Source organism: Tinamus guttatus, unplaced genomic scaffold (assembly GCF_059628265.1).
Source record: "Tinamus guttatus ecotype Peru unplaced genomic scaffold, ASM5962826v1 Tinamus_guttatus_pri_ptg000247l, whole genome shotgun sequence".
Taxonomy (NCBI): domain Eukaryota; kingdom Metazoa; phylum Chordata; class Aves; order Tinamiformes; family Tinamidae; genus Tinamus; species Tinamus guttatus.
Genome location: NW_028288781.1, coordinates 2817840 through 2838329, shown reverse-complemented (window position 1 = coordinate 2838329; position 20490 = coordinate 2817840). Strand labels below are relative to the sequence as shown.

Below are 20490 nucleotides of genomic sequence, written 5' to 3'. Positions count from 1 at the left end.
TCATGATTCCACATACTCAGTTTTCCAGATGATTTTAGAAAATCAAGTTAAATGTTTATGTCATGGGTTAAATCAGAGTAACTTACTGGCTGAAAGTGAATAAATTCTGGCATTTTCTTCTCATCACCACATCAGATTATCTTTACTTATTGCAAATTTAGTGTAGAGCTGATGATCATTACTTACGCATTTTAAAAAAAATCTAAACTCCTAATGTGGGTCATGGATTGCTTTGAAATCACATCCAGAAAACTTAGCACCATTTAATGTAGTTAACGGATATTTTCCACATTAAAACACACTAAAATTTTTCATTCGACACAGCAATGAGTAAGTATGTCCTCATAATTTTCAGACTAAGTGCCCCAAGTTTGTTATATTAAGAAGCTCTATGTAAATTTTTTGGTATTGTTAGCTTTAAGAAATTTTGCTGAAATGACCTTTCTCAGCAGCAATAGGCTCTCTTTTATGATTTTTGGATGATTAATATGAAACATTTATTTTTATTTACAGTTGTACGACCGTGCTTTCCTGCCATAACTGGAAGCTGTAGAGCAGTTTACCCAGAAATTGGCTGGAGTGCATGTAGAAGCAGTGAGAAATCAAAATGCAGAAAGCATAGCTAGAGATAATTTGGTTATATTATCAATTAGGTTGGAAATTCATTTTCAGTTGCCTGAAAACTAATACTGTTTTTTAGTAGAAATGCTTCACTTGCTTGGAATGATCAGAATTAGAGAATAAAAATGAAATGGCCACATGTAAATATTCACTGGAAAATGTTATTTAATATTTAACATGAAATGGGTGAAATATACATATTACCCCCCCATGCTTTTTTTTTTTTTTTTTTACCAGGTGGATAAAGAATATGTTAACAGTGTTGCAGCAAGTGTTAGGACCAGGTAAGTAGTATGCTGTAATGCACATCAGTTAATAAATACACTTTCAGCATTTAGGGAAAGAAATAGAGCATTTCAGTGATATGATATAAAATTCTAGCCTACTGAATTGAAACTGATATGAAGTGAAGTAAAGGTGCATGCTTAGTATATGCATCATAACTGTCTGTGAAATTCAAAACACAAAGATGGGTATCAGTTTATTTTCTTTTTCTCATTTTATAAATATTCTTCAAGTAATCAAGTGAGGCCTCTGATAAATGTTTACTTACTAAGTCTTTTTTCCAGTGAAATTCATGATGCAATTCAAAGCACCTGGGGCTGTATGTATTATGTCTCCACGGACTACAGTGCTCCGCAATGTATTCTAACGTCTTCTATGTTTTCCAAATATTTTTGTTTCCCAATTGGTCCCTTTTGCATAAAGGCAATGGATTCTGGCCAGCAATCAGCTTCTATTATAATATTAAGCGATGGATAGCATGAGATGCATGTTCTTTGCTATGCCGAGTTAAAGCAGCAGTCATCAAATGAAGGCTTGGTTTCCATTGCTCTCACTTTTTGTTTTCTCTTTCCCATTATTTACTGCAGATATTTACAGCATCATGTGCATGTGAGAAAGAGTAGTTTGAGAAGAACAACTACTAAATTAGAGTGTTTGGGAAAAAAAAAAAAAATCATTGAGAGCATTATTTGGAGAGACAGGCTTTCCGAAACACACATCTCCTCAGTGTTTGCTGTGGCTTAAGAGAGGTAGTGTCCTGCCAGTTCTGCTAGTTGTCAGAAATCCTTTCTTGGAGCTTAATGTCTCAACTTACAAAATAGGTGATTTGCGTTTTTTGCTGGAGTTGTGAATTCTACTTTGAAGGAGTAGACCTAAGTTTTAGGAACTGCTGTCTTTGGGGGTCTCCCTAAACTTCTCTTCACAGCTTCCCTAGTGAAGTCCAGTCTGGAGTCCTGGAAGTTATTTCTCCTCCTGCTTATTATTATCCAGATTTTTCCAACCTGAAGAAAACATTTGGGGATTCAGAGGACAGAGTAAGGTAATATAGCTGTATAAAATCTGAGAACTTTTTCCAAGTGTAAAATGGAAAAGTCTGTGAAAGTCAATATTGTCTGAGCAGTGAATTTCAGAGATAATGGACCTTCGGTGACTTTTTTTTTTTAAATTATTACACAAGAGTGTCGTGAGAAAAGCTACACTTCCTACTGTACATCATCTTCAGGGTGAGAGCTAATGGTTCTTCCATGGGCCTGGACTATAGGTATCCCATGGGTTTTAAACCAGATGGAAAATACCAGGTAATGATAGGCTAGATGATTTGGTAATAGAGGACAAAAATAGGAAAATGTTTTTTTCTGATGATAAGGGAGGGATTACAGAAAGAAAACCTCATGTGGCCTTGTAACTAACTAGTAAGAACTACTGCAGGTTTAATTAATGACCAAACTTTTGGTGCTTGTAGACTTTATTTACTGCTATTAATAACACATCCTAACTTCTGGGAATTTTGTTGGCTCGCGTGCACCGAATTCATTAAGACAGAGATTATAACTTGACAAAATTGATTTACTATGGGAAAATAATTGTCTTTTGACCAGCAGTAATGGTAACTTATTAGGAAAAATAGTTTCTCTGATTTCAAAGAGCTTAGAAGCTACCCAAACAATGCCAGAGGGAGGACTATAGTATTTAAACTTTATGGTGAAGGAAATTAGAGAATGTATGTATGCACAAACATATAAAAAAATATTTATACACATATTTATATGTGTGCATGTATATGGGACTTACAGAAAGCCTGCTACCCTCCAGAACATTAATATGTTTATGTACTTTTTGAGAAATTATTAGATTTGAATTAGACACAATATAGATACACTTTGATGTTAATTGCTCTAAATGGTTACGAATCACCAAAAATTTAACATTCATTATCCAATATGAACTTTATTTTTTAGTAAAATGAGACATACTTTATGGAGAAAAATATGTGTTTACATTGAAACTTGATAATGAAGCTTATCAACCTGCTTCTATTTTGCAGATCAGTAAAAACACTCAATTTTAAAGCATTTTGAATAATCTCTAAATAATTTTGCATAAATTTCTGTTGTTCACAAAATGACTAGCATTATTAAGTCATTTAACAAGACACATATTAATACGTATACATATTAATTAAAATTTTTGTTTCAGGCTTAGTTGATAGAGATTGATATATTTTGCTTAGTTACCATTAAATTTAAAAGAAAAGTTGAATTATTTACAAATGCTAACACTGATTATGGGGGAAGCTTTAAAGAAGAGGTTATTTTAAATAAAAAAATAAGACTTGCTTTCTGCTTTCTCTTATTCCTCTTATTCACTTAACAATGAGTTATTCAGCTTTATGATTGTTTTAATGCTTTTATTATACAAATAACTCTTGCAAAACTGCAAGAAAAACTTACTAGAATTTGCTGCTTACATTTAGGTGGAGAACGAAACAGAATTTGGATTATAGCTTTTTAATGCTATATGCCCAACCTAAGGGAACATTTTATTTACAGGTATGTTCACATTATCATTAAGTAGGTACAATACTGATTATTTCTGTGGCGTGATATACATCTTGCAGATAGGTGCCATTTGATTAAATCTACCTTTGCCTTCCTAACATTTATGGGGTTGTAAAACAAGGCAGCTGAAACACTTACTAGGTTAGGGGTGTTAAGAGTTTTAATGTGTTTCTACTTGGCGAGTAAACAGAGTGGTGGTAGGTCCAGGCGATAGCCCAGATAATGCCAAGAAAACAAAAAATTAAAGAAAAGAAACATTTCCAAACAGAGAAACATACTGACATGTTTCTGGAGACAAGGTAAAGTTATAGTTTAAGTGGCTACAGATTCTATAAATTCTCCAGAATTTTTAGTGTTAGAAGAAGATCCACATGCATTTAGGTGTTCTAGGTTTCTGCTCATTAGCACTCCTAAATGACAAAATTTTAGAATACTGTAATGGCTTAGGCAGCTTTGCGGAACCTGTTAATAAACAAAAACAGTGGCTCTACTGGGAAGTGACTTTTTAACTCAAGTATACCAGGCAGAGTCGTATCTGACTTGGCTGTAGTATGATTTAACCCAGAAGGGACCAAGTGATGTTAAGGTTTTTCTCCAGGCTTGAGACGCAGCCTGAGTTAGAGGGCCTTGCTCATTCTCCATGGTAGATCTTGCAGATCTGTGAGATCCATTCAAGCAAACGCCTGCACGCAGAGACTTTCTCAGCCTTACTCATTTTCCCCAAGGCTTGATACCACATGAGTGTATCACACAATCCCAGGAGCAGAAGAGAAAACCAAAAGATATCGCATACAATTCTTGTCAGAAACTGACACAGATACAACTGAGCTTGGCTACTCAAGGTCTAAGCTCTGTTCTCAGATTTGGCACTCTTGAGACACTTCTAATAATGAACTAAGAATGAATCCAATGGGGTTTTAACACAACCATTAAGCAGGTATTCACATCTCACCCTAGCTGTGAGGAGCTGTGTTTGTTCTTTGTTCCACATAGACACACTTCATTCTGAAGTAATGAAAGATTTCAAGGCTGGAAGCAGCTTTGAGAAACTTGGATACAGCAGTTTTTCAAGGCATTTTCTGTAAACACTCGGGGGAACTGAAAATAAAACATAAAATACATTTTACCATCTTCAGTTAAAATCTATTATAAAATTCAGACTTATTTAATTGAACTCTGTACTTTTTTCACCTCATTAGTTGAGAGATTTTTTTTTCCCTCCAGTGAGGTTAGGAGAGATGCACTGTGTCTATGCAACATATATAGCGAGAGACTGACGATATACACTGCCAGTAGCACTTACACAGAGATTATAATATTTTTCCTAGTATAGCTATTTAATGGTTTTAAAGGCTGAACAAAAGCAAGGTGAAGTCATTAAGAATTCTTTTAATGATTTTATTCTTGTTTTTCAGCAGGCTCTAGGTCTAGTCTTCTATTTGCTTATTCTAAATAGTCTTTTTTTAGCCTATTTCTTCAAAAAGCAATGAGAGAGGATCTTAATGGAATGGACCATTAGCGGTTTATTGTATGTGAAAAATGAGTGAATAAGATTTTTCAGCTTCACAGGCTTTGCATATTTGTTTAATAGTGATTTAAAAGGTAAAAATACATTAATACAATTTAGAAATATGAAATGGAAGACACTTTTCTGCCAGATTCCTGCACTTCTGTTGTATCCCATGTATGTATTGCTTTTCTGTTCCTACCTCATTTTAACTTCTCTTAGGCAGATAAGCCACATACTAAGAACAAATGGAAAACCCATTTATTGTCTGTAACTTAGGAAATTTACATTTCTTTGCTACTGTGCACGGACTTTTTTTCATCAGAAAGTACTGATGAGTAAAGGGAAATACTTTAAAAAAGGGATGGTGATTGCGTGTTCTGCTGTCCATTGCAGAACTTCCTTTGGTGCCTAAAAGCACATGAATGACCAATAGCTATAAGCTAAAGCCAGAAGAAAATCAAATTAGAATTGTGGTACAAGGATAAATGCGTATAGCATAACTTACTGAAAAAGAACAGACACTGAAATCGCTAGGCAATAGTAGATGCTCTTCAAGTAGTTTAACTGAACACACTTTAACTGAACACAAATTGCTCAGTACAGCTCGGGATTAAATGATTAATGTCATAGGCTACATAGGATGTCAAACTACATTGTCTAATAATGACTTTCAATAGTCAGCTCCAGGAGGAAAAAAGGTTTTTAGGCTCCTTTCTATGTAAACTAATTCCAGTGCATCAGTGCATTTTTTGCACATGCCTCTGTATTCTTCAGCCTTCCTGCTTCTTTACATTTTCTTCTAGTCTTTCTTAACGTGGTACTCTGGCTTTTCTCTTTTTTTTTTTCTCTTCTCTTTTTTTTCCTTCTCTTTTTCTTTTCCTCTATACAGCTGTGGTTTTTTTTCTCCTTTTTTGTGTCCCTTCCATTTCATTCTGAGGATTCTCTGCAGCTCTTTGTGATTCTTCACTGTTCTTCTCCCTTTACATCTAGCTACTGGATAATGCTCGTTGCTCATTTGATTTTATGCAGAATTTCTTCCTCTCTCTCTTTTTTTCTCTCTCTGTTCTCAACTGTAGAACTGACACCTCAGCTCAAATGTCAGATTTCAGATTGTGTTAATCTCAGCACATCTCTACATCTCAGTTCATATCTATCAAGTTTCATTCTACTCCGGCCTCGTTTCACTGTTGACAACACCACTCCCACCCCCTTCACTCATAATAGTGGTAAAATTCAGTTGAAAACTGTGTGTCTGCTCTCTCCTTACTGTCTCCCATGAACTGTTACTTTACTGCTGATTCTACACTAAGTCAGTTGAGTGTGCAAAATTTGCAGGAAACAATGTGCTTTTTTTTTTCCTCTTTTCATTTTATTTTTTTCTTCTTCAGGATTTTTTTTTTCCTAGAAAGCTATGTGAAAAATGCAGCGAAGTCCTTTCTCATTCTCTTGAGGGCTACCACTCTCCTCCTCTGAATATGCTTCAGTTGATTCTCTTCATGTATCCAGTTTGAGCCTTTACAGCACCCTGCAAGCTCTGTGTTTCTGTCCTTCATTGTGCTTTCCCAGCATGTACCTTCTTTCTTGGCTAGTATTCTCTGAAACGCCTCACCTCCTACGAGTGTCTCAGTAAGTATCTTCAGTTCTTAACCCTATTTCACCATTTGGGTATGACAGTTTGCCCAGGCTAATCTACAAAGCTTCTAACTATTTTACTTTTTATGTCTCTCTACTTATTGATGCTTTTACAGCCTTGGTGCAAATTGCCTACTATCCTCTCCATTAACTTCAATTTGTTCCCTATTTACTTTCGAGTGTTAGTTATTTAAGATAGAGACCTCTTCTTTTTTGAAAAAGTAGGAATCACTCAGTCTGTTATGGTCACTGCTGTAAATAAATATTTAATGAACATTACTGAGATATCTGTAGAAACTAAGTATAAAAGCACTTCTGCTTGGCACAACTTTGGTAAACACTCTACAGCAGTCAAGCACAATGTGGTTATCGTTCACATGTGGCAACATCACCCCCGCCTCTGTAAGCCATAAAACCACCAGTTGTCTTGTTCTGTATTTTTTTCTGCCCAGCTGGAAGATGATATTATAGCCAAATCTGAGTATTTTCAAGCTATAAACAACTTCGCCGCTAAACAATCCCAAGAGTGGATGATTCTTGAGTTCTCCCAACTAGGATTTATTGGTAAGTATTTAGGCCCAGCAGGGTCAGCTGGATTTGATCTGAACATTTATATAAATAGAGTAGGTCTCACACATGAGAATTACATTAGTCCTTCTGTGCTTTGTAATGTATCAAAACTTCCTTGGTTCTTCAGGAAATGCTAAAATTTCAGGAAAGCTCCCATTTGAAGTCTCACTTTCTGTGTCATTTGACAATGTCTTTTTAATACACAATCTCCTCAGCATAGGATCTAGTTCTTGGGTTCCCTTAAGAAGCGCATCGTTCCCCTCAGGACACCACAGGCTTCTATACCATAGCCGTTGCAAGTTGCACAACCTATGAAGAATCTGCTTTCCTTTATGGAGCATTTTACAGTGAAGATTTTAAAATTATTTTAGTAGCAGTACATTTATTTGTGTATATGTATATATATGCACACACACATTTCTTTGTATTTTTTCTTATTTTTGATGTTTATCTTATATACCACTGTTACTATTAAATAATTTTAACACAGCAAAATCTGGTCATACAAATATCAGGAGAACCAAATGAGTAAGGATTGTATTTTATAAAGCATTTTTTCATTCTTAAGACTTGATTTTAATATATAACACTACAGTATTCCCAGTGAAATTGTATGTCTAACATTTTGATAATATATGCAGATTTTGTATCTTACGGTACACTGACACTGGTGACTAGCAGGTTTGTGTTTAGGATATAAAAATTGTGTTTGATCATCTCATTGGCTATTTGGTAGTATTTCCAGGCATGGGGATGGAAATCTTTTCAAAATCCCAACAAGCTGGAGGGAAAGAAAATCATCAGAGCTGAAGCCTGTATGAAGTTTCCACTAAATGTCAGAAATGCATCTGTGTGCTTATGGGTAGCGGAAGTAGTCAGTGGTTTCTGCCCAGCAATAAAAATATGAGATTATACAATTTAATAATGTCCTGCTTTCAGGGAAACTGTTTAAATCAGAAGATTTGCCGTTCATTGTGGATTTTTTTCTCATGTTCCATAAGGATAAGCCCATAGACTGGCTTCTAGATCACCTCCTCTGGGTTAAAGTCTGCAACCCAGAAAAGGATGCAGTAAGTATGTCCGTGAACTTGCAAACAATACCAGTGACAAAATAATTTATTTTCAAAAAACAGCATACAAATCATTTAAACTTGATTTACCCAGTTTGGAATTTGTGAGGAAAACTTTGCCATTGATCTGCATGGGGCCTGAGCCCATCAGGTGCTGCTGAGAGGCCTGGCTGAAAGGCGCCGGTCTGTGTCGGAGCCGCCGCGCTCGTGTGAGCTCAGCACGTGGGCAGCGCGAGCTCGCAGCTGCCTGCAGGGCTTCACGTAGGCAGCAGCACACTGAGCATGTTCATATACAAGCCTGTGCAGACCCTTGCTTCTCACGACATGAAGGTTGGTAAAGTATGCTTTTTTAAAAAATCATAGTTGCTCTGAGTTTTGTGCACCACTTCTTTTCTCTCAGAAAGTGGTGCTTGTCTCTTTTGTTTTAAACCTTACATTACATGCAAAAAAAGAGAAAAAAAAATGCAAAGAAAAAATTTAGACTGAATAGAGTGAATGATACTTTTTTTTTTCCTCCCAAAAATGAAAGAACAGTTGGGTTGAACTGCTTAGAACTGAATGAACTGAATTTCTTTCAGTATAGGTTTACTCAGTGATACGTTAAATATTTATTTGTCTTCTCTAACGAGGCGCTGGTGCCTTGTTAGACCACACTTCTTTTAACAGCCTTATGCCACAGAGGAATGATTATATTTCTGCTCCTTTTGTTTTTTTAAGGTTCAAGAGTTTCATTTGATTAGTGTAGTGAGTCCCCACTCCAGGTGCTTGCACATGTGTTACTTTTGTGTTGATAAGGAGGAAGAGAAACATAGAGGATGCACAGAGCTTGAGACTGAGGAGAGCTGAATCAACGGGCTTCAAGTTTTACTGTGTAGGAGAGAGGACTCCTGGGGGAGGCAGAAAGAGCCTGGTTTTGCATTTCAGCAGTGTCACTGAGGAGTCTCCATTCTCGCCTTGCACACATGGAATTAAGCATTGAAATTCGACAGCTTTTGTTAGGTGGGCTCAAGTTAGGAGTTACAGTGGGGCTTACACAACTCTAATTTAAGCTTCTGCCTGCCTGAGGTAGCAGAGGTCAAAAATGAAAATCATCATTTGCCTGTTTGACTAGCAGCAGCACAGAGCGATCAGCTCACATGTAGCAGGGACCAGCAGGCTGCAAGGATGGGAGCCCTGGCAGTTGGCCCAGCACGAGGCCTCGTTTTCCATTAGTTATCCTGTGCACCTGGTCATTCTCAGTTACTCCCAGAAGGAGCAGGGCAACTGTGGCATAAAAGGAGACATACTGGAGACAGTATTTTTACTGGGGATAAACTGTAAATTAGTAGAAAAATCACTAATTTATTTTCTTGTATGGAAATTTTTCTAGTAAAGATATAGCACTCCTTTCAAAAAAATCCGGTTATATGTATTGTTTGTGGTGTTGCTTTTTTACCTTTTGATGAACATCTGCTGTGGACAAATGTAAAAATACTTGGTTCTATTTATGGCCTTTCAGGTGGTTTTGAACTTCTAATTAGTACTTCTGTGAGAAACATAAATTCCCTATGAGTTTTGGTGCTTAAGCTAGCTGCATGAAGTAAACACACTATTGTCTCAAACATAAAGATACGAGAACTGGGAAACACAGAGATCAAGATTTTCCAAATTTAGACAATATTTCAGTGGGAGAAATAACAGTAAACCACAGGGAGCCTTTTACTCTGTTCTTTATGCCTCCTGATGTCATATTAATTAGCATGTCCTTAGCATATAGGTTAGTACATTTCCTTTATTGTATCAAACCATGCTGCTGTTTAGATAGAGAGCAAAATTTACATGTAAAGAAATAATTTACTGCCAAAGAAAAATCAGAAATCCAGATATCAGTACCAATGCAATTATTTAATTCCTGGTTTATGTCTTAGTGATGTCACAAAATACAAATCAAATGGAAAATCAGGATTCAGATGTAGTATTTGCCAGAAGCAGAATGCACTCAAACTGTTTCTAATTTGTCATGTGTCTCCATATTTTGAAGTGTAATTGATGAAATTGATGAATATAGTGGAATACAGTGCAGAAATCCCTGAATTACTGATGTTTGAACTTGCAAGTCCACACAGCATTGTGTGTGCAGTTACGAGTCTAATTCTGGAAAGACTGTATTGAATGCAAAATATCTTTGTTTGTTTAAGAATTATTTATGTAAATATGGGTAAACAGCAAGGACCCACACCCTCAACTTCATACTGGAATTCCTTACTCATGTCACTCAGCATCTCCTTTATTGAAACAAAACTTCACTCTCTTCTACGTTTGTTCTAGGTACACTGTGAAAAGGAAAAGGCCAAGTTACGTATCCGTGCTAAGCCATCTCTCTTTCAGCATGTGGGAATTCATTCATCGTTGTCTGGAAAGATACAGAATTTGAAAGTAAGATGATGAAATTTCTCACATATTTCTAGTTTGTTATGGATGCTTACGTTCCGATTTGTTTCTCATACCAGTATCAAGGACTGGATCTTAATGCAGGCATTAGAAGGCATTTCTAAACTCAAGAACTGTTTCATGACAGATTTTGGAGATAATACTAATCTAACATCAGAACTGCAGGCGGTGCAGACTGTTCCTGGCAGACAGTGGTGAATCTCACAGCGTGACCAGTCATAGCAGAATCGCATCGCACGTAATCGGGGCCCTCTTCACGGTGCAAGATTGTAGTGCTGCACACCATACACACACAAAGGGTTGTGGTGGTCCTGCTTGGCCAAACAGCCACAAGCCAAATACGAGGGCTTATGAATAGGAAGGATATACTCGCAGAACAAGTGCATACTTATAGCAGTGACACTGGAAGTTTTCAGGGCTAACAAACTAATCTACTGAGCTTTTTAGAATCCACTATTTATCTTTTAAGGACAAGAACTAAGAAGTATTGGACTTCAGGAATGTTCCTTTAGTGCCTTTTAGACCACTCACGATGATCAAATTGTTGTAGTGGATCAGACTAGAGTTTACGTAGCCTCTCGCAGATAGCATATATTCTGGTGGAAGGTGTAACAGGCAGCGACAGAACAGGCCACCCCAAACAAGTTTATTTTTAAATCTAGAAAGCTCAGTAATAATCAGTAAAGTGCTGTTTAATAAACTGCAACATTGAATCTCGGTGATTCCACTGAAGATTTCTGCTAGAAATAGGTTGTGTATTTTTTAAAATGGAGTTACCCTTATTTTCTGAAATTGTTCTCTGTAGTACTTCATGATTTTGGAACTTTTTTTTTCCACTGTATTTTTATGTGTGAATTTACATTTCTTCATATCCAACAGGATAAAGATTTTGGTAAAAATGTGCTACATAAAGCACACAAAAATCCACCTGCAACACTGGATACAAGCCTAAAAATTTTTCAGCAGTATACCTTGGAAAAAGTTTACGAAGGAAGAGACTGTTTTTGGGCTTTGGCGCCCGTGGCTGGGGATTATATCAGCTTCAGCTTTTTGAAGCCACTAAAAGTAGAAAAGTAAGTACTACCTGATATGGAAGTCTACATGTTTCCATTTTGGGAAATTACTTAGTCTGCTCAAAATGACAAGTGCTCAGCTGTTTGCATAAACTGTGGCCTTTTTAGTGACCTGATATCTACGATCTGCTATGGATCTGTCCCCACTTCTTGAATTCTGCTATTGAAATACTTTCCTTTTTTAGTAACTAGAGGGCTTCTTCATCGTTTCCTTTCCTTTCTTCAGTTAAAATATTTCACATTCTGCATTTTATTATGGTCATTATGAAAGGAATTGGTTTTTAACTAATGCATTTAGTGAGTGGACCTTAGTTTTTACGGTTACCAATAGAAAGGCTGTTTACATTATGTTGGTCAGGTCACAGGCTGCTTCCCAGACCAGCTACACACTTACTCATGTGTGTGAAACTAAAGAGAAAATACCAACACTGTGGAGAAACAAAGAACAGCAAACTACTTAAAGGTGGCATTCAGAGAGTTCAATAGGTGTGTTTTTGGTGGAGATGCCTACATGAGAGGCAGGTGTCTAAGCTCCTACTATGCAGAAGATCTGCTTGATCCAGTCAGAGGAATCTGGACAGCAGTTCATCTCATCCTGTGCTTGGTCCCCTGAGTTGCTCTTTAGGCTTTGCTGGCTGAATTGAGTCAGAGCCTGTAGCAGGAGCTTGAGCACCTAGTTCACACCTAGAGATCTACTTTCAAGTGTCCAAATATAGCTGTTAGCTGTTTCCTACCATAAGCATTTTTGTCATTAAAAAAACAAAGCAAAACTGTCTTCTGTCTTCTCACATTAACAACTTGTGCTTCTTTGAAAGGAAGAGATACCTGTAGCTTAGGACAGAGAGGTGTTTTTCAGAATAATTTACTCTGTGAACAATTCAAACTGATGGTCTTGCCAAAAGAAGTCGTCTTGCCTGGTTCAGCAAAGTTTTTTCTTCCCATGTAAATCTGGGCACCTGTTTTGAGTTAAAACTAACCCAGCAACATGTAAAACTCTAGGGGAGTATCTGACACAAACTACCATATTCTCTGCAAGGATATGCAGACAGGAAACTTGTCTTCAGTGGAGTTTCCAACCAGTCACAGAACTGAGAGACTTTCATTTCTGCAAATATTCAAGATTTCTCATTTATTATGAAAAAAATTGTTAAAAAAACAAGCCTATATCTCCATCTAGTGATCAGCATTAAATGCCAGCTATTAAAATAAACACTGGAGCATGAGTAGCCTTCTGTAACTCGCATTGATAGTTGCCTGGCCTATGTTTTGGAAAGGTAAGAGGCCTGTGTTTTTGCGTTTTCCTATTTGTTGGATCTGGGCGAAGCTAGCTTACATACAGTATTGCCTTATGGCTGCTTCCTCCCTGCTCCTGTGACTGACCCCTGAAAATATATAGTGAAACTTGTAATATTCTGTGGTTTTCTTAGGGCTCAATTGTTTGATGCTGGAAGAGGGAGGTTAAAGCTTTAAATTTCCTTAGCCATTTTTGGATTAAAAAAACCCAAAGAACTCTAATGCTAGAAAATTAAAAACAAAACTTTTTTTTTTTTTTTTAAACTCACCGACGTTTCCAGATGATACTGATAATTGGATTCTTACTATGGCAATACTGTTGCATCAGTTGATCCATTCTGATGTAGAGGGGGATTCTCTTGACATGAAGAATGTGGCAGAGACTGTGGTGCTTTTTCTACTGTTGTACTACAGAAGCCTTTCCCCCCTAAGCCTTAGCATGACAGGAACTAATCAGAAGACAGATTTTCATTAGCCATCTAAGCCTGGAAAAAAAAAGATTGATTTGAGATTTGAGTACCATAACAGCAGAACTGTATTCTTGGTTTCCAGATAAGGATGGGTTTAATGCTTGTTCCATTTAAAAAGTAAATCCTCTGGTTTGATCACGTATTTGAAAGTTTTAATGCCTATTTTCTGTTCTCTGTGGCTCACAGCTGGCTCCAAAACAGGAAAAAAAGTACTTATCGAGATTTTTTTTTCCCTGAAGCATACAATATACACAGAAATAGTATATTTTTATCACAATATACCTCTTATAATCAGGTACCTGTTTAGAAGTGGAAACATGGAACACCCAGGTGATAAACTGTTTGACACCACTGTGGAAGTATTACCTGCTGATGTAAGTCTCTCACTTCCAGCTGTAAAATACAATGTTGTTTCATTTTATGAATGATGTTGGCATAAAGGACCATGTCCTTTTAACATTATTGGAGATTTTCTTCCTTTGTTTGTTACAGGAAACGGTAAAAAAGGCACTGCTTGACAGTGGAAGTGCATTCAACTACCCAGCAACCAAAGATGGATATTTAAAGATAGGTAAGTTATTTACTTCCCAAACCAGAAACTTTGTTCTTGTATCTAAAATATTTCTGCACTTGAGAACTTCATTAACTCTATAATAAATACAGTATTCCAAGGTGAGCTAGTAAGGAAAGGAAACACTTTGAGCTACTGCATGTTGTGATATGTGATATTTGACCACTTGTTATTTTATTTTGAATATTAAAACCCTCTTCTGGAAGTTACAAAAGCCAAGGCATCTAATTAGAGGAATAATTCATATGCTGCATGGTCTAAGTACAATAATTAATTCTGGTTGGATTTTGCAGGCTTACCCGAAGAGAATATTTTTTTATTGATTATGACAACAGTAACTTGTGCTCCAGCCTGAAATGAAGATGGAGCTTCACACAATGCATCTCCCCCACTTTTGTCCACACCTCAGCTTTCCCTTTCTCCCCTCCTCAGGGCAGTCCTCGATGTCTTCTCTAAATGAACTGCAGCTGCTGCATACACCTGCCAAGGTCTTGCGCTAAACTGAAAGGCCACCGTGTGAACAAAAATGGACTAATGCGAGATGTGCTTTGCTTGCTGTCTTCTCTGTCTCTCCTACCACGTCACTGCTCCTCTCTCCTGACACCTCACTCCCACCTTTCCAGCACTTCTTGTCTACTTCAATTTGCATCTCTCCCCCACCTCCTTTTGGCCCTTTTCCTCAAATTAGAGCTCTAAAACCATGTGATGTCAACTCTGTTGCACATGCAAGTTGATAAGAAATTAACGTCATGTGGGATGAACTTTTTTCATTCTGCTGCAGTGTTTCTATACCAGTTTAACATGGAAGAAAAGAGAGGAAAAAAAAAAAAAGAAAAAGGGTGGAGGAAAGGGAAGGGATATATCAGATTTGATCCATGATTCTTAGTATGTCTTTTATAAAAATAATTATAACTCCGAGAAAGCTCTTTTAGATTCTTTAACGTGACCATATGGATCATATGTATATTGGCATCACTACCTTTTTTAAAATTTCTTTTTAAAAAATTTGTTAAATTTATTTTTTTAACATCTTTATTTTTGCCTTTTTTTCCAAGCAAGCTCTTAATAGGCTTGACTGAAAAATGAGTTATTCTGTTCAATAGAATTCTTCTTGTTTATAGCTTGATTAGCTTGATCTTTCAGTTTTTATAGTTTGAACTTTCCTAAATGATTTTTTTTGCTAATGTTGCATTGCTGGAGGTTATTTATAATTTGTAATTTAGACTCTTCACATAAGTTCACTTGAAAGTGTATTTTCTTCTAATATATACTAGTACTGATCTTTTTAAAATTTTTATTTAGGTACTTTTGAAAATGGAATTTCAGAGGGCAGCATCAGTCTGTCAGTAGGAAAAATACAGGCTATTCGTCTGTCAGTCAATTCTGACTCTCCCGTATGGGCAATACTTAGTGAGGTAAGCATATGGGGAGCATTTTAATCAGTCTTTTATTAAATCAACTGCAGTTCCTCTTACCACATAGTTCTTTCGTTTTCATCTAATTTTGAATGAGAACTTGTGCAAAAAAATTTCCCTGAGTAGAGAAATGTATTAATTATCCAATAGAGGAATCCAGAAAGTACTGGAAATGTTTGAATGCGATGACTCCCTGGTTTCTGCAACACTAAGTACAGTAACTAGAATCTAGGTCACGGCTGTTGTGAAAGTAAACAAAGCAAAAGAGGCAGCTAAGCATTTTTAGGTACTTTTCAGTCACCACCGTAGATATTAGTCACAACATGCAAACATTTCCAGATTAACACAGATCTTTTTTTTTTTTTTTTTTTATTCCAACTGTCTGAAATGCGTGTGAACCCTGTAAGTACAAAACATTCAGAAGAAGGCACTGAAGAGATTTACTAGAACTTTAAACTACTGTCATGCCTGCAAGGAGGGGAAAAAGCTGACGTTTCACTGGATGCTTTGCACATTCTAGAAAATAATTTAACCTCTGATTTTTTTTTTTCAGGTGTTTATCAAAACCTCTGAAAAATGAAACTTGAAAAAATTATTCTTTGAAGTGCCACTTTCTACCGACTTTTCTGAAAATCTGAAAATTAGGCTAACAGCAGCAGAAAGCCCATCTGGCTGAAAAGAGCTTAGCAAAACAGATCCAAAGTACTTAGTTTTTAATACTGTGTATCAGACAAGAGTGGAGGTAACTTTTATTTATTTTTTAATGAAGAATATTAAAGGCTGTGAGGAACCTGATATTATATTGTAGAATAAGTAATTCTACAAAATGTTCTTGGCTGAACTTTCAAATATGAAAATCCCACCTTAATGTGGAAATGCTGAGTAACTGTTCTTACTAACAATCAACAAGAGTTTACAGAATATCTCAGGGATAAAAGCATACATTTATGCTAAGTCTCACCAGAAGTAAAAATGAGGGCATTTGGGGGAAGAAAAATGAGGGTGAAATTTTCAATTTAGTCACTAAGAAAACTGGTTAATTTTGAAAGGAAATTAGGTATTTTCATTATACATAATGAAAAGTTGTCAATATTAATTGCAAGACCTTAGATATTAGTCCATCAGAAAGAGGAACAACTTAACAATATGAAAAGAGACTTCAGACTTGGCATAATGACTATGTTTCACACTTAAAGTTAATGCAGAAGAAAGTTTATGTTGTTTGTTGTTTTTTTAAATGGGAAGTGCCTCAAAGCTACCCTTTAAATAACTTGAAAATCAAATAGTTTTGTAAAGCTTTTAGGATTGTAAAGCTTTTCACTGAGTTACGTATAGTATTAATTACAGAAAATACCTGGGATATTACGTGTAATTATATTTTTGTAGAAAGAAAATCTATTTAATTTTGGAGTCTATAAATTGATTATCTTTTTATTTAATTTTATTTCCTGATATTTAAATCCTAACCACAATGTAAAACAGCAAATACAAATTTGAAAATAAAAGTTAAGGTGCACAGTGTCATTTAAAATGTGTTTGTACCTTGGATGTGTATCTGTGATGTGCAGAATTCCTATATCACCTCTTTTTTAGAAAATCCTTAATAATAATTTTAATAATAGTTAGTGGACCAAGCATGGCAGCCTTCAGAAGGTTAAGTGGATGCAGTTAGTTATGCATAGGGGAATCCAGAGTGCTTAGAAATACATAGGGGAACACATTTACCCATGAGCACGTACTAAAAGAAAAGACTGGTAGATTGTGAAAATACGGTGATGAAAACTACAGCTAGGGAATGGAGGGGAGTAAAATGGCTGTGCACAGAACCACCTGGCATGTGAAGGTGAAAGCCTAGAAGAGCCATTCAGATCCCTCTTTTTTTTTTCTTCTTTTCCTGTCATCTGAGTTGTCCTCTTATAAGGTCTGTTGCTCCTGCTACTGAAGTAGATAGAAGATGATATAAGTAGAAAGAGCATCTCTTCTAGAATATTTTGCTAATTACACACAATCTATTAAAAAAAAGGGGGGAAAAAAAGAAAAAAATAAGTTGTAATTATTTTCATTCTACACTGCGAGCTTTGCCTTTCATTTAATGTCTTTATATTTTTACATCACCCCTAAGACCATTGCAGTGGCAGAATACATGTCCTATTGCTTGGAGGTAAAGGAGCGCTGTGGGTGTTCGAAGAGCGGGCGCTGGCGCACGCACTGCTGCGGAGGCTCCTGCCGCCGCCTCCCTTCCCTGCGCTGCGCAAAGCGCAGAGGGGTGCTCAGCGCAAGGCTGCAGAATTACAGCCCTGCTCTGAAACGAAAGGCACCACCTGGGAAGGGCTTTGGGTTTTCACTGAAGAAGTGATACCTAAATTGTGAGTGTTGTAGTGCTAGTAAGCTGAAGAGATGAAAATGCATGACTTCTCTGGTTTGTGAAGAGGTGAATATTCACCCAGTGGAAATCGTAAAGTCTATTGTTAGCAGCTTAGAACAGAAAAACCTACAGTGGTCTTTGATGACACTACCAAATAAAAAAAAAAAACACTTATCTGCATTAGTTTATTATGACCTTATACTGCCTGAGAGATATTATCACAAAATAGATATTACTATTTGGATTTAGCATTCATTTTACATAAACACAAACCAGAGTTACAGAGTCAGCAGCCTAACAGCAGCGGCTAAACCCCCGCCTGCGCGGGGCCGCGTTCGTGGCTCCCTTCGCCCTGCTCTCCCCCTGGCCCAACGGCGCCCAGCGCCGCTTCGAGCGGCGCCTCCCGCACGCGCGGCACAGCGTGCGGGAGCGGCGGGCGGAGCCGCGCCCATGATTGGACGGCGCCACCCCAAGCCGCGCGCGGATTGGGCACGGCTCCACCTGCGGAGCCCTGATTGGCTCGGGCTGAACGGGCACCAGTGGCCGCACCTGCCTCCGGGCGGCTGCATGCCGGGGCGCATGCGCGGCTCTCGCCGGTGATGCCCTGGGGAAGGCAGCCGCTTTCGGGCAGCGGGAAGGGCCTTCGCTGCCGGTAACGCGCTCGCCGCGGGCTGAGCCGGGCGCCCCTCCACTGGCCTCGCTTTGCGTTTCGTAACCAGGGCGGGGGGAGCGGGGAGCTCCGCGGAGGGCGGCGGGAGCCGGCGGGGGGCGCTCTCCTTCCCTCCTGTGCGGGTGCGTAAGCGGCGGCTGCCCCCGCTCCGAGCTGCGCCGCGCGCCCCGGCGACCGTTATTAGCCGTTAACGGCCCGCGCGAAGCGGGGAGTAGGGCCTCGGTGCCGAGGAGCCTGAGGAGGGAGAGCCGTATTCCCCGGGGTGTAAGGACACGGCAGCGGCGGGGAGCGCCGCCTGAGCGCCGGCATTACCTGGGGGACGTTTTTTTTTTTTCCAATTGAGGAAAAAAAAAAATGTAGATGTAAGCTAAATGTAGCAGCGTCATACCTTGGTAAGAGACCTACACAGGTAAAATACCACAACTTGGATCAAGCGCTGCTAATACTTGTCTTAGCACAATGTCCCTTAAGACTTGCATAAGGGATAGGAAGCTGTGAGATTGCCTTTTATTCGCCCTTAATAAAGGGAAATAGTTGTGTAAGGTGAATACTCTTTTTGGAGGAGTGTCAGCTGGTCAGATCGATGCTTGCATAGCTATATGGGGAAGGAGCAAGGTGACACATGGGTACAGATGGGGGGAAGCTTCCATCGTCCTCGAAGGAACTGGTATTTGGGCATGGGAAAAGTTGTCACTACAGGCTGCAGGGCTTAAACCTTGGACTGAGGAAAGCTTTTCGTCCCAGTTTTCTTTGCTATGTGCTTGGCAAAGCAGAGCTTACTCCTGTAAATAGAGTTTTGTGAACGTGACTCTTTAGAATACACTGGGAAATTTGTAATAATCTGCAAAATCCTGAATTATATTTAGTTTCTGACATCAAAAGGAATAATAGTAGCCTTCTGCATATGTTCCTGCTTTAATGGCATGTGTAGCCTATGTGAAAGATCACGTGCAGTGGTCCCAAACTGTTGCAGTTGTGATGTCCAACATCCCATGGAAATCGAGCAGTTTGCCTTGGGAGTGCCCATAGGAGATCCCCACTCATGGCAAGATCAGCAGCCAGATGAGATGGGATCACTTGAGGCTTTCTGCAGCCGGGTCCTCGAAACCTCCAGCATGGAGGTGCCACAAGCCCTCTGGGGAGCCAGTGCCGCTGCTGTCTGTCCCCACTGTGCAAAATGCCTGCTAATAACCCCGTAGAACATCTCTTTCCATTCTTGTCTCTTGTACATGCTAGTGCAGTTCTGAGAAACAGCAGCTTATTGTATTAGCTGTGTTATTATGCTGATATGGCAACACTGTTAGTCACAAGAATCTGCTTTACTACTGGCTCAGGTGCCTCTTCTGAGGGGTAGACACATGAGTTGCCTGTATTCCTGCAGTCAAGAATGATCAATTTTTGATTTGGACAATTTTGAAACAAAGTATTTTCCGAAACAACTGAATATTCATTCTGACATTTAGCAGCTGGAGTTAATACGAGTGGTGTACTTATCTAGGTGTATACAGTGGAAGAAGAGCCAAAACTCAAATAAGGAATTCAGTCTGTGGATTAGCATAAAAATGATGATTTTTTTTTTGCTACATTATAGAAATTGATTCAATGTGATTACTGGTTCAGATTGGCAAGGAATGAGAAAAATAAAAGCATTTTTAGTTCTTAAAATTACAACTATCCAGAAGTCAAATACTTGCTGGATTGTTGTTCTGGGAAAGTAAGGGATCAGGCTGCGAGCACTTCATCAGGTTGAAGGTGAAGAGAAAAAAAAAAAAGGGGGATTATATAGTAAAAAGAAATTTAAAATTAAGATAGAGCAGTCTTCTAAAATGAGAGAATAGTGAGATAAGAAATAAAGACTATAATAACTCTAAAACATTCGTATTTTGATTTATTTTCTTTCTTTAGCTAAAATCTTGAGTAAAATTGAACTAGCATTGATTGAATCCCTACAATGTTA

At 38.0% G+C, this 20490-nt stretch overlaps 1 protein-coding gene across 1 annotated transcript in view; it reads left to right on the top strand.

Moving 5' to 3' along the window:
- MGAT4D (MGAT4 family member D) overlaps window positions 1–16253 on the top strand; it is a 30334-nt gene extending 14081 nt beyond the window's left edge. Inside the window, exons 5-15 of the mRNA XM_088526592.1 lie at window positions 859–905; window positions 1832–1945; window positions 3380–3455; window positions 7059–7170; window positions 8116–8246; window positions 10554–10661; window positions 11556–11749; window positions 13808–13886; window positions 14005–14083; window positions 15386–15498; window positions 16052–16253. Of these exons, the coding sequence (XP_088382718.1) occupies window positions 859–905; window positions 1832–1945; window positions 3380–3455; window positions 7059–7170; window positions 8116–8246; window positions 10554–10661; window positions 11556–11749; window positions 13808–13886; window positions 14005–14083; window positions 15386–15498; window positions 16052–16078 (1080 nt within the window). The 3' untranslated portion in view covers window positions 16079–16253. The remainder of the gene's footprint in view (window positions 1–858; window positions 906–1831; window positions 1946–3379; window positions 3456–7058; window positions 7171–8115; window positions 8247–10553; window positions 10662–11555; window positions 11750–13807; window positions 13887–14004; window positions 14084–15385; window positions 15499–16051) is intronic.
- The last annotated feature ends 4237 nt before the right edge of the window (window positions 16254–20490 follow it).